The sequence below is a fragment of the Meriones unguiculatus genome, chromosome 5 (assembly GCF_030254825.1).
Source record: "Meriones unguiculatus strain TT.TT164.6M chromosome 5, Bangor_MerUng_6.1, whole genome shotgun sequence".
Lineage (NCBI taxonomy): Eukaryota > Metazoa > Chordata > Mammalia > Rodentia > Muridae > Meriones > Meriones unguiculatus.
In genome coordinates, this window is record NC_083353.1 from 2,401,281 (window position 1) to 2,428,895 (window position 27,615).

At 49.8% G+C, this 27,615-nt stretch overlaps 1 protein-coding gene across 5 annotated transcripts; it reads left to right on the top strand.

The window, feature by feature from the left end:
* On the top strand, positions 1 to 27,175 carry Sema4f (ssemaphorin 4F). Of its 5 annotated transcripts, none has more exons than XM_021658107.2 (14): positions 1 to 288; positions 2,166 to 2,317; positions 3,305 to 3,364; positions 3,579 to 3,677; positions 8,000 to 8,093; positions 19,771 to 19,890; positions 20,006 to 20,139; positions 20,759 to 20,937; positions 21,111 to 21,258; positions 21,380 to 21,602; positions 21,732 to 21,841; positions 21,950 to 22,110; positions 24,797 to 24,855; positions 25,079 to 27,175. In XM_021658107.2, exons 1-14 carry the CDS (start codon positions 135 to 137, stop codon positions 25,690 to 25,692), a joined length of 2,307 nt encoding a protein of 768 aa, XP_021513782.1. In that variant the 5' UTR covers positions 1 to 134; the 3' UTR covers positions 25,693 to 27,175. The 5 variants fall into 5 exon arrangements, with proteins under 5 accessions (XP_021513782.1, XP_021513780.1, XP_060239485.1 ...); XM_021658105.2 differs by having other exon boundaries at positions 2 to 288; positions 19,988 to 20,139; XM_060383502.1 differs by lacking the exon at positions 3,579 to 3,677 and having other exon boundaries at positions 2 to 288; positions 19,988 to 20,139.
* Positions 27,176 to 27,615: the final 440 nt, after the last annotated feature.

Genomic DNA, 27,615 nt, shown 5'->3' on the forward strand with positions numbered 1-27,615 from the left:
CGGGTCGTGTTTCATCTCTCCGCTGCAGGCCGAGCTCGGCCGAGGGGACCCGAGAGGGGCCGAGGCCCGCACTGTAGCGGTACCGAGCAAGAGGCTGCCGGACGCGCCCCACCCGGCACCAGGCGGAGCCAGAGATGCTGGCTAGGGCCGAGCGGCCCCGCCCGGGCCCCCGGCCGCCTCTGGTCTCGCCCTTCCCGCCTCCGCTGCTGCTGCTGCTGGCGATGCTGAGCGCCCCGGTGTGCGGCCGCGTCCCCCGCTCGGTGCCCAGAACCTCCCTGGCCATCTCCGGTAAGACACAGGGACCCTTGTCCTCAGCCCTTTGCACGGCGCCCAGCCCTTGACAGCAGGTGTCCACACCTACCTGCCCTGCAAACCCAGCGGCAGCATCCGGGGTCCTTCTGCACGGTGCACACCCCTCTGGGACCAAGACTGAGACCTCTACCCCGAGCCTCTCCACCTCATCTCATCCCATCCCATCCCACCCCACGCCATCTCACCTATCCCACCCCCGACCTGGCCGCGCACCTTAGCTCCCAGGACACAACCAAGGTGCTCCCTAAGCCCCCTTTTCTAGCAGGGTGCAGCCCCTCCCCTTGCAGACCTGGATACTGAGGCCCAGGGAGGGCCTGGGGTTTGCCCAACATTGTCCTTTCCAGTCCTTTTCCCCTCTGATTCTTGGTATACACCCACAGCAATCTCTTCATTTCTAAGCCCATGCAATTCCCTACCCTTTCTTTCTTTCATTCTTATGGGCCATCAAGATCAACCTTGATTTCTAGCACAGGATTTCAGTCTTTTAGCTTTATTTCCTCATCGTCCTTTCAAACGCCCTCCCACTGCCATCCAGACCCAGATCCTTCCAGCCCGCTTTCCATATAGCCGACATCTCTGGAGCTATCCTTGCCATCCTTCCGTTATCAACTCATCTTAACTTTCATTTCCTGAATGCTCTCTGCTCCCTCTGCCCATTCCCTACTTTGAGTCCTAGAAAACACTTCAGTGAGTTGATTCGGTGTTCTTCGCAAAAAGCAGAGGAGGGGCCTGGCGAGAAGGCTCAGTTGTTAAGCTGCATTTTCCGGAGATCTGAGTTCTGTTCCCAGCACCTGTATCGGTGGCTTACAACCGCCTGCAGTTCCAGCTCCGAGGGGACAGGAGTCTGTGGTTACTTTACTCATTCCTGCGTTTATAAAGAGACAAGTATAATGATAATAATAATAATAATAATAATAATAAGCCTAAGAATATATATTAAAAAACAGGATAGAGCTGAGAAAGACATGAAAGAAATCGGAGGATGCTATAAAGTATCAAATGGCAGCCACAGTTTAAATACTCTCTTCTGAGGTGGACATGAGTGTGGCATGGGGCTTGTTTTCTCCTCAGTGGGTACAAAGGAAGCCAAAACTCACAACTGGGTCACAGTACCTCAAAGTTTGTGCTTAGACATAAACTCCCAACACCTCTGGATGGTAGTTTACACGTGAGGAAGGGAGGTTCCGGAGGGCGAGTTGCTTGCCTGAGTGCGCACAGCTGGTAAGGGGAAGAGCCATGGTTAAATGCAGGGTGGTCTATTTCAGAAGCACATATCCAGCCCACCATGGGTAGAATGGGGTAAGGGGAAAGTCAAGGGTACAGGGTGACAGAGGAAGTGGACTCCAAATAAGTAAGAGTGCCTGCCATCGCGCACATACCTCTAATCCCCGACTGTCAGGAGGCTGAGGTAGGAGTATTTTGAGTTCAAGGCCAGCTTAGGCTATATAATGAGAGTTGATTTTAAAAAAAAAGAGAGAGAGAGAAAGAGAGAGAGAGACAGAGAGAGAGAGAGAGATCAGGAAAATACTTGCACTTTTTAAAGGTATTTTAAAGTTTTGTATCACATTGCTATGAGTAGAAGTAACAGATTTAATATTTGTGCAATTATTTTTAAAGTGTTTTTTTTTATATAAAAAGCATGTCTGACTGGATCGTGTGCTAACTCTTCTGGCCTCTTCAGTCACCTTTTGCTGGAGACAGGGAGATGGTTAACTCGTTGAAGTTCTTTTGTTGTTGTTGGCTGCCAAATAAATAGTCCTTGGCAGACAACAAAAATCAGCCCCTTTGGGGACCTGGGGTTCCTGAAGGGATGGCTGATGCCGCCCTCTCCTGTCCTCTTTTCTTCCCACCAGAAGCTGACTCCTATCTCACCCGGTTTGCTGCCCCTCATACCTACAATTACTCTACTCTCCTCGTGGACCCTGCTTCTCACACACTTTATGTCGGTGCTCGGGACAGCATCTTTGCGTTAACCCTGCCCTTCTCGGTGGAGAGACCCCGAAGGGTGAGAGATGACAGTGGTGTGACCCAGAGCCCATAGCATGCATTTATATCTATCACTTTGTGGGCTGTGGGCGGGAGAGTTTCATAATAACTACAGATGTAATGGAGCAGAAGGGGGGGCCCACAACAGCAGGAGTTCCTTGGGGGGTTGGGTGGTGGGAAGGGTTGTCTGTGGGTGACCGTGGTGGACATGGTCAAGACCATCCCTGTGTGGGACAGAAGATGAGCAGAGGACACCCTCACAGGGTGTGAATCCTTTGTGTGTCAGGAAGGGAGGAGATAATGGGAAGGGGCCTTCTCACCTTCTTGGCTGTGATGGGGAGACATGGTGATGGAGAGACTATGGGAGCCATAATGACGGGGAAAGGACACAGTGACGCATTTCAGGTGGCCGTGGGCAATGGTATCACTAGAATGGTGATTTTCCAGGGAGAGAATCTGTAAACTGTTTGGCCAGGTGTTAGTAAGCCCGCCAGGTCGCTGTGGCACAGCACACAGGAATGTGGATGTGCCCCACGAACTCCCCTTGGCACAGCTTTGACATGCAGTGACAAGTCCTAATATTTCTCTAAATGTGTTTGGGGTTGGGGATTCGCTCAGTAGGTAAAGTACTTGCCCAGCATGGAAAAGGCCTGCATTTGATCTCCAGAACCACATAAAATCTGGTGTGGTGGTGTATGCCTGTGATCCCAGACCTGGGGAGGTGGACACAGGAGGACCAAGGTCATCCTCAGCCCTATAACGAGCTCGAGGTCAGCCTGGGCTGCTTGAGACCCAGTCACAAAAATTTAAATGTAGTTTTGGTTTCCCAGTTGGTTTTGTTCCTCATTAGTGTCCGGGAAGGGAGGAGGTCTCCAGTTTGAGAAGCACAGTGGTGGGGGATCTTAGAACTTTCCAGATTGTCCAGTTTGTACCACTGTCTCTTTCCCCCTGACCTCCATGTGCAGGGGGAAGGGAGCCTGGGAAAAGAGTTCTTCTTCTTTCTCAGATCGACTGGACGGTGCCTGAGACTCACAGACAGAACTGTAGGAAGAAAGGCAAGAAAGAGGTAGGTGTGAGCCCGCACCCTGTCCCTGTCTGTGGAGACACTGGCCCAGCCCTGACTTGGGTCGGCGGGCGCCCTGCCGTGCTCCTCGCGCTAGGGCTCTAAGACCACACCCCCACACTCCTCCTTACCACACCTGCCTCTAACGATCTATGCCCGACCTGTCTCCCCTCATACTCACTGCCTCTGATTCTCTCTAACCATCTCTGACCCCCAGGACGAATGTCACAATTTCATCCAGATTCTCGCCATTGTCAATGCCTCTCACCTCCTCACTTGTGGCACCTTCGCTTTTGATCCGAAGTGCGGGGTTATTGTGAGTGACAGGGGCAGAGGGAGAGGGAGAGGGAGCCTGCAGCAGTGTGAGTTACTGGGGGAGGGGGAAGGGATTTTTGTGAGTGACCAGGTTGGGCATGGTTAAGACACCCATTATGTAGGATAAGTATGGGGGATGGGTAGAGGATGCCCTCATAGGGTGGAGCCTTTGTCTGCCATCAAGGGGGCAGGCGGGGTGGGAGAGGGAGGTTGGCTGGAGACTGTGGAACATTCTGAGTGTGACAAGTAGTGAGACAGTGAGTGGGGTTAGGGTTGTTGGTTGGCCTGGGAACAGGACAAATCCAAGAGATACTTCAGAAGTCAGACACTCGTGTTTCTTTGCCCAGTGAGTGCTTTGGTCCCACAGCTGGAGCCTGTTTTCTTACCAGAACAGCCCAAGCTCTCTTCTCCCAAAGCGTGCCTCATCATCCCCTGGCATCCTCTGCCAGCCCCATTCTCTACAGGGTGTGACTCTCATGACTTCTGATGTCACCACCCTCCGATGTGGTACCAGCTGGCTCTGTGCTCTGGATCTTGTTTTTGGGGTGAGCCATCCTGTCAGCCATGTTTTCTTCGAGATCTTGTTTATCAGTGAAGGCCTGTGGGTTTTCCCGCCCCCAAACCAAGGCAGTCTTGGTGTGAATATATTCTTGATGATGTCTAGTTCAGTCACAGCTACATGTTTGGAACTCTGACCTTTGTCTGTTACTTGTACTGTGGTTGTCACTGGCCGCAGATCCGTGACTGAGTGCTGGGGTGAGTCAGAAACCCTACATGTCCTCTGCACACAATTTTGTGCAAGATGTTTCTCTCTTGCTTTGACCCTTGAACTGCAGACACTGACTAGACTGTTCTGTAGTCTGTGCTAGTACAGTGATCCCCTTGGGCTTAGAGAGTGCACACCCCCTAACCCCTCTGTTCGAGGGCACCCTCCTGTCTCTGGTTTTGAATGGATCCAGTGAGCCCCAGGGCTTTCCTCAGGCTTAGTTGGCCTTGAAGAATTCTTCCCATATGTTCTTTACAAAAGTCTGGGTGATTCTTTCAGACTGGGAAGCTTTATCAGTTCGGGGTGGTATTTGCAAACCTCTGTATCCCGTCAACCGAACTGAGGGCTTAGTTCGTTCTAGTTCCCACCAGGCCCACAAGTAGCAGAGCTCTTTCTCCCAGGTTGCTCAGGCACGGGGCTCCCAGAGGGGTGGACATCAGAGTCACAGCGTGCGCAGAGTGTGATGATCTCTTGGGCTTTCTGGTCTTCCTTGCATCTTTTTTGGGATCCTAGTGAGTCCTAGCCAATGTACCCAGATTTAAAAAAAAAAAAATGTTCTGGCCATGCCTGTGGTGATTGGTGTGACTTGGGCCCCTGCCATTTCTTGAGAGATGAGGGCAATGGAGAGTGAAGCCAGGGTCCTGTGTCCCACAGTTCATCTCACCAGTTCTGTATCTTCTCTGAAGCCCTCTAACAGGCTCTTGAACTGAGGGGCCGATCTTTGGAGGGAGAGTGTAGCCCTCCAAGCTCCACCCCAGGCCTGCTCTATAGACTTTTTGGAACATCCCCTGCTGCTTTCCCCTGTCTTATTCTGTTTGGCTACATTCTTGCTTTACCCTTAGTGCAGAATCTTTCCCAGTAATAATGCTGACACTGGATAACTGTTCCCTGAAATCTTTGATCTGGACACAACTCACTCATTGACAATTGTGGAGAAATGAAGGTTCTTAAGAAGCCCTGGATCTGCCAGTTTTGGCAACAGTCACTTTAATGTGACTTGTTAAGGGAACTCCAGCCATTAACAAAAATACTAGGCTCCGATAACGACCACCAGAACAGCAATGGCCACTCACTCTGTTGCAGGCTTAGGGACCTTATGTCCAGTTAAGTTTGAGTTTGTTACCACATCATGCTATTTGGGTGTGATTTGTTTCTTTTTTATAAGCAAGGAAACTGATATTCAGAGAAATTAGATACCGTGCGTGGCTGAGATTATGTAGCTAGCAGAGGCAGAGCCAGTACTTGAAGCTGGGTTGGTCTAGATGTGGTCTACAATCTGTCTGCGTGGCCACTCTACCGCTCAGGGGACTTCCTATGGCTCAGTCTCTGTGGCATCTGGCGTGGTTCATACATCTTGGAGACTATTTTTTCCCCACCTAGGAGCAGTCCTTTATAGGCCTTCTATTTATTTTTCTTGGGCAAGGCCAAAGGGCCAGCTCCGGCATCAGTGCTCATGGAGAGCCAGCCTATCTGTCCCCAGATTTCAGCTTTAGGGATTCGTCTTCAGCACAGCTGACAGTGAGACTGTTTACTGACATGATGATGATGTAATGAACCACATCCTCATACAGACAGAGAAAATCAGTGTGACGCTCTTCCATTTTCACACCCCAGTTCAAGGTCATTTTCAACAGAGGATAATCAGAGCCTACTGTTAACGGGTGGCTGGATTTCTCGAAGGTTAGGTTAGATGGTAGGATTACGGCGCTGGGGGAAAACTGGGAGGAAGCCGGTCCTGGAATGTTGAGTTTTAAGAAGCTGACAGGTAAACACTTCGAGAAAGCCCAGCAGTCAATGGAAATATGGATTCAGGTTTGGAGGATGTGGGACTCGTTAGGGACATCAGTCCCAGAGAGTTTGGCCAGTGGTTTACTTAGAAAGGCTGGAAAAGGAAGAATGAATGGGCCGTTTGAATGATACGTTAGACTACAGACAGACCCTCAGGATATGCGAGGTAGGGCTAGAAAAAGAAGGTGCCAAAGGAAAAAAAAATCAAATAGGAGAAAGGACTCCAGGCAGAGTTTCAGGAGCCAAGGAACGGAGTAACTGCAAGGAAACTAATTGAACGGGCCAGTTCATACATGGAGACTGAAGTGGGTGGAAACCAGGAAAAGGCTCGTCTTTTTGGTCTTTCGTGAAATGGAAGGGAGCAGCTTTAGGAACGGAGATGGGAAAACAGCTTGTTTTCCAGGTGGTTTGCTTGGACAGAACAAAGATAAATTTGAGATGTAGTAGAAAATAAGTAGAGTTTGTACTCCAGGCAATGGTGTGTGTGTGTGTGTGTGTGTGTGTGTGTGTGTGTGAGAGAGAGAGAGAGAGAGAGAGAGAGAGATTCTGGAAGATTGACGTGAGTTAAGTATTGGGGGTGGAGCTATCCGGCCTAGGGCAAGGAGTAGCTTAGGTGGGACAGAGGTGCAGCCACAGTAGATGCTAAGTGCACTTGAGGGCCCAGGCACCTTGGTAGACACAAAACTACCATCTTTCTCCTCAGACAAGGATGTTCTCTCTACTTGGAGTGGTGTGCTTCTGTGGTCTCTTCCTTTGGAGAGGCCATCAGATTACACCTCATCTCCACAGGCCTACTTTAGGAATTGTCTCAGTGGATCAAACCTTGTTTGCCATCTGAAGCAAAGAGAGGAGAGTTGCTTACCATCCAGTAGAAGCGTTCAGCTCAGGGGACACATTTTTGTCTTTCATCCTTAACTACCATCAGAACAATTAAGCTGCAGCCACAGTGTGTGTCTGCTTGAGTTTGCAAGCCAGAGACAGCATGCCTGGCATGTCCACATGGTAGCTTTGCTTTGAAACCAACTATAGGAATGTTTCTCTGAGCCCGAGTGTGAAACCATCCTTCCTTTCCACTTTCAGATATTATCTTGAAACTCTCTTAGTGCTATATGCTAGGGTAATGTCACTTGTGACTGGCCCTGGAGGAACTCCTATGTCTGTCACCTCCCACCCCTCTCTCAGAAGGTCCCTGAAAGAAGATGCTTATCTGACAAGATCATGATCTGAGCTTGGGGTCATTCTTCACTGACTTAACGGTTTCCTTCTCCGCTTGGATGCGGGACCTAGCCCTCTCCTCCGCCCTTGGGTGGGAGTTGGGGAAGAATGATACTTTGTTTCCTCCAAGACTCTGGACTTCAGCTGCTTCCCACAGACTTAAGCTTTTCCTGGCCCTTCCTCAGAGCTCCAACCCTCAAAAGGCTGCCTATTTCTTCCATCTCTTTGGCTATAATGCATCTTCGAGGCAGTTACAAACTCCAGAATTTTAGAGGAAAGGTCTGTGTCCAGCCTCATGGTATTTTCTAGGGCTGTTCTGGGTATGCTTTCATGGGCAAGTGTTGGGGACAGGTCTGAGGGCAAAGAGGAATAAAGTAGAGAAAAGCAATGAGTGGGTGGAGGAACCAGGAGTGAGGTGACTGATGTGGGAGTGGGCGTGGGGTGAACGGGGTCTGACTGGAAATGGGCTTTTTCTTCATTTGATCTTTGTTTAATTCTCACCATGAACCTTCCCCATAAACTCTAAACCACCTGCCCCTCCTTCTGGTCTGTAGGATGTGTCCAGTTTCCAGCAGGTTGAAAGACTTGAGAGTGGCCGGGGGAAATGTCCTTTTGAGCCAGCTCAGCGGTCAGCAGCTGTAATGGCTGGTGAGTGGGGAGAGACAGAACCCATGATTCTTGCTCTAATGACCTCCTTCCCACCCTTGCTGCTTGAGTCTCTGTGTCTTTTCTTCCCTGGGGATGTCCACCACAGTCATGTCTCCTCTGAGTCTTTCCTGATACCCCCTGAGTGCCTGCAGCTACCGACGTGTCCCCACAGGATATTAGTCCCCCAGGCTCCTCTCAGAGGACGTGGCCTCTGCAGCTCTAGTGTGATTGCCTTTTCTGTGGACCCCATGTTCTTCTTATAGCACCCCCTCAGCTTCTAGGCGGAACTGACTGCGGCGCAGACTGGAAGACGTTTGGAAAGAGCACTTTCCAAATAGAATAGCGCTGTCCAGGTTATCTTTATGCGACAACTGAAATGATCTACATCTTTGTCTGATTTGGTAGCCACTTGCTACCTTGGCGAGTAAGCCCTTGCAATGTGACAACTGCGATGGAGGGAGGGAGCTTTAAATTGAGTTGAATTTAATTTAGTGTAAGAGGCCCCATGCGCCTCGTAGCTAACACTTGATGCGCTTCTAAAATATCTCCCCTCAGAAACCACTGCCGGGATTTTAGGAGATCCCTTTCCAGCCTTTAAAATGAGCTCACGCAGCCATCTGCAGTTACACGCACGTTGTCGGCTCTTTCCTTGTTCTTCAGGGGAATGGCTGTTTTCAGTTCCTTTTGTTACCTCCTTTGAAGGAGCCACCCGCAGTTGCTCAAGAGCGGACCCCACCCAAACGTCTTTTGGAGAATGACGAATCTATTGGCATAGAGAACAGATTGCTTTTGTGCTACCTAACCCATATTTTAGGGTTGTGTATGAGGTCACCCCACGTGGACTCTGCAAATTCAGAGAAAAATCTAGCTGTTACCTCATCGCCATGCAGCAGGGGCGGAATAGACATGTGTGCATTGTAATATCTAAAGCATTTAAATACACGAGTTAATTTTGAACTTTGTCATATAACTTTATAGAGCGTTCTTTATGATTTTCAAATACCACTTTTGTTGTTATTTTGAGACCAAGTCACATGTAGCCCAGGCTAGCATCAAACTCTTTCTGTGGCCAGCTTTTGCAATCTTGGTGATGAAACCCAAGTATTGTGTGTGCTAGGCAAGCCGTCTACCAACTGAGCTACATCCCAGCTCTAAGAATACTTTATGAAGACATTTTAAAAATATTCCAGTTGATCCATCGATCATCTATCTATCTATCTATCTATCTATCTATCTATCTATGGTTCTTTGAGACAGGGTTTTGTTATGTAGCTCTGGCTGCCCTGGAACCCATGCTGTAGACCAGGCTGGCCTTGAATTCACAGAGATCTGCCGGCCTCTGCCTCCCCTGGGATTACAGTGCTGGGATCACAGTGCTGGGATCACAGGCATGCACCACTGCACCCATCGTGAACATGATTTTTTGTCCTCAATTTTGATCATCTTCTCACAATTCCTAGACAGAGATTGCCACATTAAAGGGTGTCATATTTTATGCCTCATTATCAGGTGGTAATTGCATTTTTAGATGGGGAGCACCAGTTCACACCCTAAGCCATTGATATGTGAGGATGTCTCATTTTCTCACATTAATTTTGCCATAATGTTATTTAAGAGAGCTTGTGCTAATCTGAGGCTTGGACAGGGCACTTTGATTTGTGTTTCTTCGAATGTTAGTGAAGTTGAACTTTCTTTTTTCATGTTGCACTGCTCAGTCTTGGGTTTTCTTGGGTAAATTCTCGGTTCAGGCAGTGTCTTAACATTCCAAGCCATACGTCTTTTCCTTCATAATGTGTGTGTGTGCGATCTGCTATTTTATATGTATGAGTGTTTTGCCTACACATATGTAGTGCTCCATGTGCATTCCTGGTGCCTTCAGAGGTCAGAAGAGGGCATGAGCCCCCCGACACTGGAGTTACAGATGGTTGTGAGCTCTCATGCATGTGCTTAGAATTGAACCTTGCAGAACAGCAAGCGGTCTTCACCACCAAGCCATCTTTCCAGTCATGGTTTAAATTGTTTAGGTTTTGTTTCGTTTTGTTGAGACAGGGCCTTTCTACATAGTCCAACTGCCCTGGAATTTACCACGTAGACCAGGCTGGCCTCAAACTCATAGAGCTTCTCCTGCCTCTGTCTCCGTGGACAGTAATTAAAGTTTTGTGCCTCCACACCCAATTTCTGATTTATATTTTTTAAAGCTCGGTCTTTCTTTTAAAGAATAGATAATCACTTTTTCCTTAAAAAAAGTTATCTCAGATTTAATTCTTTGAATATTTGGAATTTCAGTTAATGAATGGTGTGGGGGGGAGCTCAAAGCCTATCTTCCCTAGCTAATCTGGAACTTGTTCTCATGGATCATGCTGTTTCTTTCTTTCTTGGCACTTGTTGCCAAGGTTGTCATAAAATACATTTTTACTTACATTTTTGGACACTGTATACTCTTTACTACTTATTAATTAATTAGTTTAATTTTATGGTTTTTGGAGACAGGGTTTCTCTATGTAGCCCTAGCTGTCCTAGAACTCACTTAGTAGGCTAGGTTGGCCTTAAACTGCCTGCCTCTGCCTCCTTAGTGCTTAGACTAAAGGCATGTGCCACCACACCCAGCTTATTAATTTATTTTTGTGACAGGGCCTCACTGTGTAGACCAGGTGGGCCTTGAACTCACAGAAATCCACCTGCCTTTGCCTCCAGAATGTTGGAACTGAAGGCACGCACCACCACGCCCAGCTTGGACAATATTTTGTATAAAACAAAACCTGAGACATGGGCTACAAAAGTAAATGTTTTTCCTTATGTATGACTTTATTTTTAGGATAAACAGATTAAATCACCCTTCAGTCATACAGTTGATGACTTTCTGTTTGAAAGTGAGCAGAGCTGAGTAACTACAGTATCCGGGCATCGTGATTATAATTATCTACGGTGGACCTGAAGAGACCTTGTTTGTACTAGTTCAGGTTTGAATAAGACAAGTTCGGTCAATATTTTTCTTGGCTTTTTACCAACATGTTTGGCAAACCTCTGAATTGGCCACTGGGGTCATTAAGGATTTCTGGGTTGTAAACACCGCTACGTTCTGCAGAATTGTGTATCAACACAAATGGCTTCCCACTTGTAGGAGTGTGAGCTGCTCAGGTGCATCCTTTTCTTTCTAAGCAGTGGTCGGTAAGCATGCGTGAATCTCTGGGTAACTTCTCTGTTCTGTCAGGAAGACAATTCATATTAGGACATGGTTTAAGGAGACAGACTTCATTTTAAGTTTATGTTATTGGTTAAATCTATTGTTATTATCTAATTAAGAGTTAAATTTGATTTGTAATTTTTTCCTTATTATTATTATTATTTTTTGAAACATGGTCTCACCATGTGTCAATGCCTAGCATGGAACTGACTAAGTTGATTATGCTGGCCTTGAACTTGTAGAGCTCTGCCTACCTCTGTCCTTCCAAGTGCTGAGGCTGAAGGTGTGCACTACCCCAGCCTGATTTGTATTTTGAGTGGTGTTTCTCCTGGTGAGGTCAAACAGCTTTCCTTGTGTCAACTGGCACTTGTATTTCTTTTGGAGTAAACCTAATAATCTAGGGTTTGTTGTTGATTTTGACGTTTTTAGATAGGTCTCTCTGTTGCCCAGACTGGCCTTGACCTTCTCCTAGTAATCTTGCCTCAGCCTCCAAGTCCTGGGATAGCAGACATTAGTGATCATGTCTAGCTGTAAGTTCAATTTTGAAATATGACATTTATCTGTACTGATGTAGTCAGATAAAATTAGCAAAATCATCCCAGTATCTTTATTTGTGATATTTATACTAGAAAAAAAATGTGACTATTTTGGCAATGGATTCACATTTGCCTGAAATCATTGGTGAGTCCTTGGCAGTTTCCCTGTCTTCTGCTTGCTCTTTGAAGGTTGGCTTCTACTCAAAAGCCTCTTTTCACCCATGAAGTTGTGATCTTAACCCATCCTGGGCTTCTTTCACCACCACATTCTTATGGTCCCCGACTCTGTACCTGCCTCCCAGACCTCACCTAGATGGAGAACACACGTCCAGCTGCCTTTCAGACAGCTGTGCTTGAATGTCCCACAAGAATCTCAAAACCATCATGTCCCAACGAAAGCTCATCATCTTCATCCGAGTCCTCTAAATCTGCCCTTCCCTCAGCCCCTCTCTGGGCTCAGAGTACCGTTACCTACCTAGGCATCCACGCTGGAGCCAGCAGCCCCTAGCCTTTGGACTTCCCTCCCATTGAGTAATGAACTGGCTTTTCATGATGATGAGCTGAAGTGTCTGCTGTTTTTTCATCATCATCATTATTATATATTTGTAACACTTCCAGTACCTTTTTCTCTATGGATTCCAGAGCTGTCCCCTGGTGGTAATGCTTTTGCCAAGGTGCCCTGCAAGTGTTCAGGTGTGCAGCTGCTGTCAACATCTGAGGTAAAACACAGCCCCTTAAATTCAAGCGTATGCTGAAAACCCAAGCAAAAGCTGAGACATGACAGGCATGGGAGCCAATAGAGAGCAATAAGGGATAAACACTTTTTGTTTTTTTTTTTTTTTTTTTTCTTTCTTTCTTCCAGACAGGGTTTCTCTGTGTAGCCTTGGCTATCCTGGACACACCTTGTAGACGAGGCTGGCCTCAAACTCACAGAAATCCACCTGTCTCTGCCTCCCTGAGTGCTGGGATTACAGGTGTGCGCCACCATGCCTGGCTGCAAGGGGTAAACACTTATCTCTATCTAATGACTTATTAATAAGTTGATGAAAAAAGGCTGATCTAATTCTTACATAAAGAATTGAAAACATTTGATAGAATGGAAGCAGTCTATCTTGAAAGACTGTGTGACCGGCTGGGTGTGGTAGCATGGGCCTGTAATCCTGGGCCTGTAATCCTGGCCCTGCGGAGCAGGAGCTGGGAGCTGGGGAATTCAAAGCCAGTCTCAGCTGCATAGTGAGTTCTAGGCCAGATTGGGCTTCATGCGATTTAAAAAAAAAAAAAAAAGGAACAGAAAGGAAGAAAGGAATGAAAGAAGGAAGGAAGAAGCCTGATTATAAGTATAAAGACTAGAGCTTGTTAATAATCTTTTTAAAAACCAGACAGTCCCTATTGTTAATTTTCTTTAAAAGTGAGCATTTTGAGGCAAGAAGATCTGGAGGTCAAGGCTACCCTAAGCTACAAAGAGAGACTATTGGATTGTTGTTGTTTAGTTGTTAACTTTTTAAAGATTTATTTCATCTTACATGTGTGAGTGTTTGCCCTGCATGTATGTCTGTGTACCACGTACATGCTTGGTTCTCACAGTGGCCAGAAGAGGGCATTGGGTCTCCTGAAACTGGAGTCAAGGACGGCTGTGAACTACCATGCGGGCTCTGGGAAGCTAACCCAGGTCTTCCACAACATCAGCAAGTGCTCTAACCACTGAGCCATCTCCCCAGCCCCTCAATTTGAAAGTGGCAGTTTGAAAGTGCAGTAGTACAATGGATATTTGCTGCCTGGTGCACAGCCTAGCCTGCGAGTTTAATTTTAGGGTGCTGACTTCTGGGACCTGTGTCCACAGGCCATCGGCACGTAGGGCTCTGTGCCACATACAGTTGTGGTTTTTATTTGGCTATGAGTCTTCATCTTTTGTGGCTCTCAATATTTTTTTTTTCTATTTCTGAAATGAAGGTATGTTAAATTTTGAGTCACAAAAGTAAAAAGATGCTAACTACAGAAATGATCAATGACTATAAAAGTATTAAAAAATATACCGAGGTGTGGAGATATATGCCTTTAATCTCAGGGTCTGTAGGAAGGCGGGGGCAGGGAAATCAAGGTCATCCTTCCTTACATGGAAAGCTTGAGGCTAGCTTGGGTTACATTAGATACTGTCTCAGCCCTCTCTATCCCTTTCCCCCAGAGAACAACAACCACACGAGCAAGGTGGTTTACGATGGAAATCCCAGCACTTGGGGGTTTGCATCAGAGAATCAAGAGTTCAAGGCCATCCAGGGAAGATACGGTTTCAAAAACCCCAACCCAGAGCAATTTTTCTAATAACATTGTCAGAAACGAGTGCCACTAGCACTGTCATTGTGCCATCCTCGGCAATCTTTCCAAAGACCACATACATCCACGTAGAGACAGGCACATACGCACGTGCACACACAAACACACAGATGGGCGCCCACATGCGCATGCACACACATTTGTGTGTGTGTCCGTTATTCGTGGCGCGGTGTTTGCACGTGAGTGTGGAGGCTGTCAGAGGCTGTGCGGTGTCCCGCTCCGTTGCCTCCGCTTTGTTCCCGAGAGGCAGGGTCTCTCCCTGAAGCTGGCGTAAGTAGGGGTCAGCAAGCCTCGGTGATCTTACTGTTTCACCCTCGATCCGGGCTGCCGGCTTGCATACACTCATGCTTGGCTTTCTGCGAGCGTGCTGGGGATCAGAACCCGGGGCCTCAAGCTTGCACAGCCGGTGCTCTTACCCGCTGAGTGACTGCCCCAGCTCCTGGATATATGTGTACGTTTAAATAACTTATAAAGACAAGGCTGAATTATTCCCGGTCTTTTTTCTAACCAGCTTATTCCCTGAGCTGTATGTTATCCTGTGGTCATTACACCATGGTCATTGTATCACTCTCTTCTGTGTGATTTTAGTTTTTGTTGTTGCTTGTTTTGGTGCTGAGGCTGGATCCCAGGGCTTGTGCGAGAGCCTTACTGTTCTACCCTCAAACCCTGTTGTGTGTGTGGATTTTTGTTTGTTTGTTTTTTTTTGTTTTGTTTTGTTTTATTTTATTATTTTATTTTTTTATTATTTTTTTTATTTTTTTATTGTTTTGTTTTTTGAGACCAGATCTCACTGTGTAGCTCTGGCTGTCCTGGAACTCACTATACAGACCAGGCTGGCCCCAAACCCACAGAGATCCATCTTCCTCCCAAGTGCTGGAATTAAAGGTGGGTTGCCTCAGTCTCTAGAGACAGGCTCTGACTGTGCCGCCCAGGCTGACCTGGGGCACCTAGGACAGCTGTACTTGAGCTCCTAAACGTCAGGATTTCCTGGCATGCACCACTGGACCAGATATGTCTTTTGAATGTTTCCAGTTGATCCATTTAGAAATAATTGGCCAAACAATTGCACCTTTATGAATACTTTACTGTATGAAGGTTGCAGTTCTGTCACATTGGAATTGAGAATGTCTTGGAGAACCTAGAATGTGCTATGTCCTCCTGTGGCCGTGCTCTTCATGCCTGTGTGGTTGATGTCTGTGTGAGCTTGAGACCACGGTGAGCTCCTGCTTCTCCCAGAGCACCTGGACACCTGCTGCTTCCATCTCAAGGCGTCTGTCCCTCCTCCTGTCCCCTAGAGTCAGTGACCAGAGGGACAGTGCCCTTCTGCAGTTGCAGGTTCCAGTGTTGCCAGCTCTTCAAGGTATTGATCCCTTAGAGCATTTAGGGCCCTTCGCCTCCAGTTTCAGCGAGGCCTTTGCCCACTTGTCACTGTTTCCTCTCCATTACTGGTTTATCACCTTTACCCCCAAGGACACACTCCCTAAACGTGCATAGCTGTCTCCCTCCCACACCTTTCATCCTCAGAGCAGCCGTGGCACAGGCACGACAGAGGTTTGGTTCGAGAGCCTTCTGTGTACGGTGTTCTTAGGAACCGTTTTTATTCCCGTTTCTTTTAGAGACAGGGTTTCTCTGCATAGCCCTGGCTGTCCTGGAACTTCCTCTTTAAAACATTTTGGCCTTGAACTCAGAGATCTACCTCCCTCTGCTTCCCAGGTACTGGGAAGTTGTGCTCCACCACTGCCTGGCTAGGGACCATTTTTCAATCAGTGTGTGTGTGTGTATGTGTGTGTGTGTGTGTGTGTGTGTGTAAATTCTCTCTCCACCTATAACCTTGCAAGTACAGAGAGTTGGTTCCTGTGGGATTCCCTTTGTTGCTGGGACCTGGGACTAAGATTTAGGTTTTCTTTCCCAAACTCTTCGGGAAGGGGTTGGCCTGTCATTTGACAGCCTCCTCTCCTCCACTAGCAGCAAGCAGGCATACGTCTCTGAAGCTGCACAGGGGACCATCACTGATTGTGCTGAATGTCTACCATGTGGCATCCCCTTCCTTGGCTCTGTACTTGTTATCTAGTGTTTGCACTTACTCTGAGTGCAAGGTGGCTTTCTCCCTGTTCTTCCTACTTATTTAAAGGACCTGGCGTTTAGGGAAGTCAGTTTCCCCAAGACTGTGCTTACTCGGCATAGTAAGTTATCAAAGTTCAAACCCAAGTCTTCTGATGCCAAAACCCTTTCCACAGTCTCAAGTTTTGGAATCATCTCTCCTTCTCACCCACAGCCTGCAAGGAGGTTTTCATCCCATAAGTCTCCCAGGCATTCTGGCTGTTTTTCACTCTGCACTGAGTGTTGTGTCAAGGCTGGCTATTTGGCTGCTGCTAATGAAACTCAGCCTTTCTGGAGCATCTGTTGCCCCAGAATCTCTATGCTTCCTTCTGCATGATTCTCTCTCCTGCTTCCCCTGGCTAGCACAAGCCCCTTCAAGCCCTTGCTAAAGTATCTGCCTTGCTTCTCCTGGCTCTTGGCCTGACCTAGCTGTCCACAGAACACTCTCCTTTAAATAGTGGTGTTCCCAGGAGCATCCTAATCTACTTACCTTTCTGCTCAATACCTTTGCGCTACTCCTTTTGGGACCTAAGCAGGATGTGCAGTGACTCCCAGGCATTGTCTTTGGCTGGGTTTCCTGGACGCTTTCTGATTGCTGCCTAGAATCTCCGATCTTTTCTGAAAGCCCTTCTGCCTTAGCACGTCCAGGAGTGAATGTCCTTCCTCTCCAGCTGTTGTCTTCATGGGTCTGCCTCTGTTGTTTCGTGCCCCAGCTGCTTACGGCTGATAGGCTGTAGGAGAGATTATCTTGTTTCCTGCCCCAGCTACTTATGGGTGATAGGCTGTAGGAGAGATTATTTTAGTCTATTCTCTCATCCTTCTTCTCTCAAGTCTTGCTCATATCTTACTAATATACTCTACCTCAGAGATACCTTCTTAGCCCTTCCCCCGACTCACAGTCTGCCTTGTCTGGGGTTCCACGCTTCTTGAACTATGTGAACGGTCCTTTGTTGTTGTTCTTTTTCTTTTGCCTTCTCTTTTCCTCTCTTTTGTCTTCCCCTTTTGTCCTTTTCCCATTTTACCTTCCTCCTCCTCCTCCTCTTCCTCCTCTCTCTCTCTCCCTCTCTCTGGTTTTTGGATTTTTGGAGACAGGGTTTCTCTGTGTAGCCCTAGCTGTCTTTGTAGACTCACTTTATAGATCAGGCTGGCCTTGAACTCACAGAGCTCCGCCTGCCTCTGTCTCCCTGAGTGCTAGGATTACAGGCATATGCTACTGTGCTGGTTCTCTTTTCTTTTTTAAAGTATAAAAATCACTTGGTTGTAATGAGTTCACAGAAACATCACACTGTGAATTTGCTGTAGGTGTGGCTCCTCTTTTTTCATTTTCATTTCATGTGTGTATGTGTGTTTTGCACCCATATATGGCTGGGTGCCACATGCATGCAGTACCCAAGGAGGCCAGACAAGGGTGCTGGGTTCTCTGGGACTAGAGTCAAGGATGGCTGTGAGCCTCCCTGTGAGTGCTGGGAACCAAACCCAAGTCCTCTGCAAGAGCAGCTAGTGTGCTTAATGGCTGCGCCATCTTTGCTGTTGTTTTGTTTTTGAAACATGGTTTCTCTGAATAGCCCTGGCTGTCCAGAACTTGCTTTATATACCAGGCTGGCCTTGAACTCTGCATCTGCTTCCAGAGTGCTGCGATGAAAGGCTTGCACTATACCCTGTCTAGGCTTTCTCCTTTTGAATAGCATCTTGTTTTGTAGTTCAGGGTGGCCTTCGATATCTGATCTTCCTGCCTTAGCCGTCCCACTGCTGGGATTGCGTTTCACATCACACCACCATGCCTAGCTATTGTCATCGTCATCACCATCATCATCGTGGTCTTCTAACCAAGGAAGACTTTGGGCTTACTAGGCCAATATTACACCACTGAGCTATACCTCCAGCCCTCTTACTTTCTTAAAAACCCCAAGTTGATTATATTGCACTCACTAATGAAAAAAATCTCTGCCATTCTCTTCTTCTCTGTGAGATAAAGACTTTACTTCCTGAGATGGAAGAGCACACTTCACAAATGAGGGCATGTCTCCATGCCTCTAACCTTGCCTCTGCTCACCTGCTCAGTCCAGAAGCCTCTGGCTCTCTGGGCATCAGCCACCGGAGTCCTTGTGCCTGAGTATGGCTTCTCTATTGACTGCTTCCCCGTCTTTCCCCCTGAAGCCCTCTAACTGGCAAACATTTTATTCTTCAGCTATAGCTCAGTTGGTAGAACACTTGCCTGTCATATGCAGGGTCCAGGTTTCAATCCCTGCCACTTCCCTGCACCCCCCCCCAAAAAAAAGATCTTCTTCTCTGTGAGATAAAGACTTTACTTCCTGAGATGGAAGAGCACACTTCACAAATGAGGGCATGTCTCCATGCCTCTAACCTTGCCTCTGCTCACCTGCTCAGTCCAGAAGCCTCTGGCTCTCTGGGCATCAGCCACCGGAGTCCTTGTGCCTGAGTATGGCTTCTCTATTGACTGCTTCCCCGTCTTTCCCCCTGAAGCCCTCTAACTGGCAAACATTTTATTCTTCAGCTATAGCTCAGTTGGTAGAACACTTGCCTGTCATATGCAGGGTCCAGGTTTCAATCCCTGCCACTTCCCTGCACCCCCCCCCCCAAAAAAAAGATGCTGCAACCCAACGTAGATAAGGCTGGACCATCCTCTGTGCCTACCCTCACCTCCTAGTTAAAAGTCCTGGCTCCTGAACATGTGCTTGTCTTCCTCACCCCAGTGGGAGTCCAGGAGAACAGCGACGTGCTCAGTGCAGTGTTTGTGCACAGGGATCCTGCCACCTTGCTTTTCCCACAATGCCTGTGCTGCTTGAGGCCCATGACCTCCTATGGCTCACAGCCACTTTCTTTCTCCTTGTGTCTGAGCCCTTGCCTGTGTCGCTCATGGTAACAAGAGCTGTCCCCCTCTGCTGTCCCAAAGTGCCTGATCTTCTTACCACCACTTTTCCTAGAGTGCTCACAGCCATCTCAGTACAGGAGCGAGGTCCCCCTCCCCTGTCCTCTGTTGCCCTCCCTTCCTATGAAGTGTCCTTTCATCAAGCGGGGCTGGAATTTCCCAAGGTGAGGCTCAAGCCGCTTCCAGCCAGTTAGGGTTGCTGGGCCTGAGGCTGACAGTGAAGGCTGCCTTCACCTCTCCGACCGACTCCAGTGTGCTTTTTAGTTGTGAATTGTTGCAGAGCAGTGTGCCCGGCAAAGTTCAGAGAGAACACAGGTTCTCTGCTCCAAAGTGGAAAACTTGAGGAAGATTGGTGCTTGCTCCAAAGCAAGTGCCATCTCCCGGGAGCCCCAGCACAGGAGCTGTTGCTGTGCTACTGCATCGACCCCCATGTCCTTTTGGAGGTTCTTCCTCAGTGCAGGCTCTCTACCCCAGCGCCTCCTTTCCCATTTGCAGGTCAGGGGTCCCCTGTGATGACATTTGGTGGCTGCTCAGTCCCGCGTGTTGCTGCTCTGCTTTGTCCCATGCTGTGCCTGCCACTGCTTCCGCTTCTGGGTGTCTGTCTGTCTGACCGCTCCCCTCCCTGTCGCCCTGCAGGGGGCGTCCTCTACACTGCCACTGTGAAAAACTTCCTGGGGACGGAGCCCATCATCTCCCGAGCTGTGGGTCGTGCTGAGGACTGGATTCGAACAGAGACCTTGTCATCCTGGCTTAATGGTGGGGAGAGGGACAGGGTCCCCTGGGACACACAGGGCAGGTGGAGGCTGGGTAGCCTGGGCTGTCTATGAAGATCTCAGGCCGCTGGTTTCCTCAGCCCCAGCCTTTGTCGCAGCCATGGTCCTGAGCCCGGCTGAGTTGGGGGATGAAGTTGGAGATGATGAAATCTTCTTCTTCTTCACGGAGACCTCCCGGGTGTTGGACTCATATGAACGCATCAAGGTCCCTCGTGTGGCCCGAGTGTGTGCGGTGAGACCTCTGTCCTGGCTGGCCGACATCCCCCATGTTTGGCCGTCTGTCCTTCCCTCTCCAGGCCTGCTTTGCCTCTCTTCTCTGTCTGCTCTGTTCTCCACCTAGGCTTCTCTCATGGGAGCTTGAGGAATGTGACGGAGAAGGTGCTGGCTCCCCCACCCCACCCCACCCCACACACTTACCCTTGGGACACACTGTCTATAGGGGGTTGGTTTACGTTAGAAGTTCAGAAGGATCTAATGATGGACCCAAGTTCAAGTCCTGCCCCTCCACTTCCTGCCTCTGTGGCCTCCAGTTTGTGCTCTAGCACCTTCACAACACATATGTAGAGTTTACATGATGCCCCATGTTGACCTGTGTTTCAAGGACTACGTGAGGTCACAGTTCTTTGTAAGTGCACGGTGGACTTCGTCACTGTCCTTGTTACCCTGACCCTGTCCACCTTTGCATCTTACTACCCCGAGTTTCTCAGACTGTGTCTGTTCTTCCACCTCTGTATGTCCGTCTCCCCATCGTGTGTGCTCTGAAGTCAGGGAAGAAACTAGAGGGTTGGTCTACACACATTTTGCCTAGTATTGGTCTTCTAAAGAGTGTTCCCATGTTCTTGTCACCCCAGGGGGACCTTGGGGGCAGGAAGACCCTTCAACAGAGATGGACAACATTTCTAAAGGCTGACCTGCTGTGTCCAGGCCCTGAGCATGGCCGGGCCTCGGGGGTCCTGCAGGATATGACAGAGCTTCGGCCTCAGCCTGGGGCGGGGACCCCCGTCTTTTACGGCGTCTTCTCCTCCCAGTGGTGAGGGGGTGCGGGTGTGGATGAGAGAGACGGGTGGGAGGCCCGAGGCATCAGCGAGTCCCTCGGCTGCATGGCTCCCATGTGTCTCTTGGGGATCACCTCACTTGATGAGGGATGAGTTGCTGTTGCCTAGCTCCCTCCAGATCCCTGCCTCCAACCTGTGGCTCCTCCAGGGAAGGAGCTACCATCTCTGCTGTGTGTGCCTTCCGACCCCAAGACATTCGGGCAGTGCTGAATGGTCCCTTTAGAGAGCTAAAACATGACTGCAACAGGGGACTGCCTGTCATGGACAACGAGGTGCCCCAGCCCAGACCTGGAGAGGTAAGGGGTGGGGCAGGTCTTCATCTCAGCCTTGGATTTCTTTCTCCCCCTCTCTGGCACAAAGATCCCTGACACCTCCTGTTCCCCGAGAAACGTTGTCACCCAGGCCTGTCTCCTTTAGTGCATCACCAACAACATGAAGCTCCAGCAGTTTGGGTCCTCACTCTCCTTGCCAGACCGCGTGCTCACCTTCATCAGAGACCACCCGCTCATGGACAGGCCAGTGTTCCCAGCGGATGGCCGCCCCCTGCTGGTCACTACCGATACAGCCTATCTCAGACTTGTGGCCCACAGGGTGCCCAGCCTCTCGGGGAAGGAATATGATGTGCTCTACCTGGGGACAGGTATATTTCAGCATCAGGCAGGCTGCCCACATAGTCATACTGCCACCATAGAGGGGTCCCCGATGGCATTCAGGCACCAGAGCCCCAGTGCCAATTATGCCGTTTCCCTGCCCTTTGCTGGCTTCCTAGAGGACGGACATGTCCACCGGGCTGTGCGCACTGGAGCTCAGCTCAGCGTCCTGGAGGATCTGGCCTTGTTCCCAGAACCAAAGCCAGTTGAGAGCATGAAATTGTACCATGTGAGTTGTGCATTTGGGGCGCCTGCTGGGGAGAACCGAGTCTATGGCCAGTTTGTGATCTGGTCTGAAAGATGTAGCACATTTTCTCTCCCGGCTCCATTTCTACAGGGTTGGCTCCTGGTGGGCTCCCACACTGAGGTGACACAAGTGAACACCAGCAACTGTGGCCGTCTCCAGAGCTGCTCGGAGTGTATCCTGGCCCAGGACCCTGTGTGTGCCTGGAGCTTCCGGCTTGACGCCTGTGTGGCCCACGCCGGGGAGCACCGAGGGTGAGTGGGGCTGCTTTGCTCTCTTGCCTGCCCTCTTGGGCTCCACCCCCCCCATATGTCTGTCTCATCTGCTAACGCCACCCTGTCTGTGTGTGCCTTCTTGTTTAGAGTCTCCATCACTTGCCTGTCCATCTGTCAGCCCACGTTAGCTCATCTGTCTGTCTGTCTGGTGCTGCCCCGCCAGTGGGACCAAGTCCATGTCAGCCAGTGACAGACAGACAGCGGGGCAGACATCACCTCTAGGAGAGATTTTCCAGTTTTCGTCTCACCAGCGCTCTCTCAGTTGCCCTTCCTCTCCTTGCGGGAAATGCCCCCCCCCTCCTGCCTTCTGTGCATTCTCCTCTTGCCCTGCCAACTGCTGTCTCCGCCTCCAGCTACAGCTATCCCTGAGGGTTTTGTCCTAGATTCCTTCTCTTCCCACTCCGCCTAGGTGGTTTCATTCCTATGATTATCACTAGTGTATCTCTAGCAGAGAGGCAGCAGGCCCGTGCAGCTCTACACTTCTCACTCTCCACGGTGCTTCGGCAGCAGCCCGCACACGGCCAGTCCGAGCATGCACTGCGGTTCCCCCTCCCCATCACATCAGTAAAAGGAGCGCCATCCCTCGGGTGCCCCCACCAGACACTGTCCCGAGGCTGATGGACTCCGGCTGCAGACCGGATCGTTGCTCCCCTGGCTTCCTCCACCTCCGCGGCCACCAAAGCCACTTCTTTGTGTGTGTGTGTGCTGTGCTAAGATGTGCATGATAGGTATGTGTCTGTATGTGTGTATGATGAATATTTGTGTATGGGCTGTGTGTGTACATTGCGTACCAGCAAGTGTGTCATTGCCACTGCATGTGTGTCGGAGGACGACCCCGCTGCTTCTCCTTCCGCGCTACGCCAGCGTGGTTCCCTCTTCCCAGCTAGCTGCCTGGAGGCTTCCAGTTCCTTCCGTCTCGTCCTCCGTCGGTAGGGCTGCACTGGGATTCCTGGGATTGCGCACCTGCCTGCCGGTGGCCCCTCTTCTGTGGGTTCTGGGGGAGCAAACTTGTTTCATCAGGTCTGAACAGCAGGTGCTTCGTCCATTTAACCCTCCGGCAGCCAGGTTCCTCTCCCTGGGCTGTCTTCAGCCTCCTAATTGACCTTCTCTCACCTGTTTTGGTCTTCTGCCAGCCATCTTCCTCTCAGCAGTGACCCTAGAAATGCGGCACGCGGCAGCGAACCCCTGATGCTGCACTCACCCTGAGTGCTTCAGCGTGGCGCTCCGTCACATAAGGACTTCCCCAAAAAGATGTGGTTTTGGAAATGTTAACCGTATTCAAAAGCAGAGAGGCTGACGTGAAAAGTTGGCAAAGATCCACGCCTTTCGCCACCGACACCTGCCCAGCACTGTGCTTTTAACACTTCACTCCGTTATTTTCAAGCAAATCTCAGATACCATCTTATGTTATCGTAAATCTTTGAGTTGTTCTTGAAGATTCAGGTTCAATTCTCAGCACCTACAGGATGGCTCACAGTTCCAGGGGCTCCAGTGCCCTCTTCTGACCTCTGTGGGCACTGCACACATATAATGTACTGAAGAGGAAAAGGCGGATGCTTCCTCTGGTCTCCACACGCACACACACGTCCACTTGCACACAAATGCGTACATATGCACACACAGGATAAATAACCATGTTGTGTAATGGGTAATACTACCACAGCCGTACTCAAGTCTTTCTTTTCTCCCCCTCTTTGATCTACCTGCCTCTTCCTCCACGAGTGCTGGGATGACAGGCATATGCCACCTCACCCAGCTGGCATAACCAGTTCTTAATTTCTTAGTGTTATCAGATATCCAGTCAACAGTTCATTATCCTCATTTTCGTAAACTTAAAACAGCCTGTATAAGTCGAAATTCAAATAATACCATCAATACGTTTTGTGTCCTTCAATTTAAAAAATATTGAGATAAGGTCTTAATCTGTAGCCCAGGCTGGCCTAGAACTGTCTCTGTGTAACCTGAGCTGGCCTCAAATTCATAGTGATCTCTCCTGCCTCCTCCTCCCACACTCTGAGATTACAGGCATCACCATTTGTGCCTGATTAAAACCTAGCGGCTGTGCATGCTAGGCAGGCACTCTCCCCCAGCTGCAGTCCCAGCTGTTAAGCTTTGATTTCCATTCCCTCAATGGAATGTTTTTGGTCAGCTGTTTGCGAAATACTTTTTCAAAGCAACATTGAGATTGCCTGTTTGGAAGCACTGTGAGCCTGACCTCACACCCAGGCTTCTTACCTGGGTGCTGGAGGGTTAAGCTCAGGTCCTTATGCTTGCACGCACGCACGCACGCACGCGTGCACGCACTCTCTCCTGCTGAGTCGCAGACCCCAGGTTTAAAGGAGAGACAGCGTGCAGTCATGGACAGCCAGTCTCACTTCCTAGGTGTCTCCTCTTAGGGGATACCCACTGAGCATCTTTCCAACAGACTGCCTGCTAGGAATGTGTATAATCTGAGGAACATAGGGGTGTTGGGGAAAGATTGGGTGAGGGAATACTGACCAACTCCAGGAGCGATTTTTAACGTGAAAGGATATGCAGTGAGTGAGTACTGTGATGACTGAGTACTGGGAGTACCGTGGGGCGGAGTACCGTGGTACTGCGAGCTTCTGAGGAGCACACAAGCACATGCGAACACTAGCTTTACCAAATGTTCTCTTCTTTGTAGGATGGTCCAAGACATCGAGTCAGCAGATGTGTCTGCTTTGTGTCCGAAAGAACCTGGAGGTGCGTGTGGCTCAGAGAAATGTGGGCGGAGCGCATAGAAAGAGGCTAGAAAGTTGAACCCATGACCGTGGCAGCCGGGGACCTACGGCCTTCCCCTCTTTGGGAATCCTTTTTGAAAACGTCCCTATAACTCTGTCCTATCTCTGATGTCTCCCCATATGCCTCCTCATCCTACTTCCTGCCTGAGCCTCACGTCTTCTGTGCCCTTTCCTTCTCTCCACAGAACACCCGGTAGTGTTTGAAGTTCCGGTGGCCACTGCGGGCCATGTGGTCCTGCCGTGTTCCCCTAGTTCGGCCTGGGCATCCTGTGTGTGGCACCAGCCCAGTGGAGTGACCGCACTCACCCCCCGGAGGGATGGGCTGGAGGTGGTGGTGACCCCCGGGGCCATGGGGGCTTATGCCTGTGAGTGTCAGGAGGGCGGAGCAGCCCGCGTGGTGGCTGCTTACAGCTTGGTGTGGGGCAGCCAGCGGGGACCCTCACACCGGACCCACACAGTGGTGGGGGCTGGACTGGTTGGCTTTTTCCTGGGGGTTCTTGCAGCATCCCTCACTCTCCTCCTGATTGGTCGCCGCCAGCAGCGTCGGCGTCAGAGGGAACTTTTAGCTAGAGACAAGGTGGGCTTAGACCTGGGGGCTCCACCTTCTGGGACCACAAGCTACAGCCAAGACCCTCCCTCTCCTTCTCCTGAAGATGAAAGGCTGCCCCTGGCCCTGGGCAAGAGGGGCAGTGGTTTCGGTGGCTTCCCTCCACCCTTCCTGCTGGATTCTTGCCCAAGCCCCGCCCACATCCGGCTCACTGGGGCTCCTCTAGCCACGTGCGATGAGACATCCATCTAGAGCCAGGAGCGTGACTGCCAGCCCATGAGCAATCACTGGAACTAGCGGCTACCATGACCTGGGTCACTGCACCTGGGAGGTGACATGGCTGCTCAGTGCTCAGGAGCCTGTGTGATCACTGGACGTCACTGTCTGTTCCTGGACCTGGATGGGCTGAGGGGCAGCCTTTGCCTGGTTCTTGATTCTCATGAGAGATCAGTCGTGTGGGATGAAGCAAGGACGTAGCTCTGACTTGCTCTGTGGTGGGCCGGGACAGAAGGAAGCACCGCAGAGGCTGTCGGGGTGGCTGTATGATTTTCCAGTTTGCTGGCTCCGGGGAGCGCATGATCCCCTGACTGCCTTGAGATCTCCTGCATCTCAGTTTCCCTATGTTCCTGGGAGAGTGTGTGTGTGCACACTGGTGTGCCTAGACCTGTCCCTTTGTGCATGAAGGACAGGGCCAGTGCCTAGGGCTCTTGGGGGTAGGAGGGCAAAGCTGGAATGGAGGACATTGCCCATACAGCTTTACCCTCTGTAGCCCATGAGGGAAACCACACACCCTCACCACCCCACAGAGCTTCTTTAACTTTGAGCAAAGTTCCCAAAGTGACCTTCTGGGTGGGAAGGGCAGCAGGACATGTGGCCCCCATCCTTCTCCCTGTCTTTACCCTCTGGCCACCACCACTGCCATGCCACCGCTGTGCTTTCCTTGGCTGGAGTGGAGGCTGAGCCCGCTTTTCTTGGCTCCCATTTAAATGAACTTCACAACATTCTGAATTTGGGGCAGGACAAAAGGAGCCCAGAAAGGTGTGTAGGGAATACAAGCAAGTTAAAGGTATATTCGCCTCAGTGACTTTCACCCTTGCCCTAAAGCAGGAATACCCTGGCTGGGGTCCACGGAGTCCCTGAAATTGTATGCAAAATGTCTGTTTGTGTGTGTCTATTTTGGGGTGTGTGTGTGTGATGGCTTTCATCAGATGTTCAAGGCCTTAATGAGGTTAAAGGACCACAGCTCATTGTTGCCATGCTTGGGCCGAGCGGAGGAGGCACCACTCTGTGGCAGCTCCTCCGTGGCTTGCCGCCTGTGGCCGGTCCCTAGACGCGCTGCTGCCGAGACCCCACGTCCCTCCAGTCCTTGGAAGTTAGGCTCTGCACGTGCTTGAAGACAGTCACCCTTCTTGCGTTGTAATCCCGTGTGCTCTGCTTCTGCTCAGTCCTGGCCTGTGAACGTGCCTCGTCCGTCCCTGGTGAGGGACCTCACGCTTCAGTGATGACGCAGCCCTTTCCAGTTGAAGTTTCTGCTCCACTTTCCTTGACAGCAGCCTGTGAACTCCTCAAGAGTCCCCTTGGGTTTGGAGTTATCAGTGGTTTTGAGTGGGACCTTTGGCTCATAATTTAAACTAGGGTTATTGGTTTATTCATCTATAAAGCGGGGATATACCTACCTCAGGGTTGCTGCAAGGATCAAATGAGGAAATGTGTAAACAATAAAGCATTACCTATAGATGTTGTTATGACCATTGCTTTATTACCCCAGCACAGCTAACCACATGGCAACCATGACAGGCACAGTCACTGTGAACCCCACGCAGTGGAAGGACCATCCTTTCACAGATGTCTGGTCTTGGATTATCTCAGCGTGGGACTCAGCCACATGTATAGGCTTTAGTCTGTGCTTTATTTTATAAAATGTTATGTGTCTTTGTGTGTTAGTGTATGTGAGTGCAGGCACCTCAAGAGGCCAGAAGAGGGCATTGGATCCCTGGAGCTAAAATTATAGGCAGTAGTGAATTGCTTGATGTAGGTGCTGGGAAGCGAACTCGGGCCTCCTGAAAGAGTAGCAGCTGCTTTAATAGCTGAGACACCTCTCCAGCTCTCTAGTCTTAAACATTTTGAGCAGGGTGGACAGACAAAGTTTTCTTCTGCTGTACTAGGAGCCACAAC

Coding starts and splice junctions, on each gene's coding strand:
- Sema4f (XM_021658105.2), top strand. CDS start 135: ATGCTGGCTAGGGCCGAGCGGCCCCGCCCGGGCCCCCGGCCGCCTCTG. Junction 22,111..24,796: donor CACGCCGGGGAGCACCGAGG/GTGAGTGGGGCT, acceptor TCTTCTTTGTAG/GATGGTCCAAGACATCGAGT. Junction 24,856..25,078: donor GTGTCCGAAAGAACCTGGAG/GTGCGTGTGGCT, acceptor TTCTCTCCACAG/AACACCCGGTAGTGTTTGAA.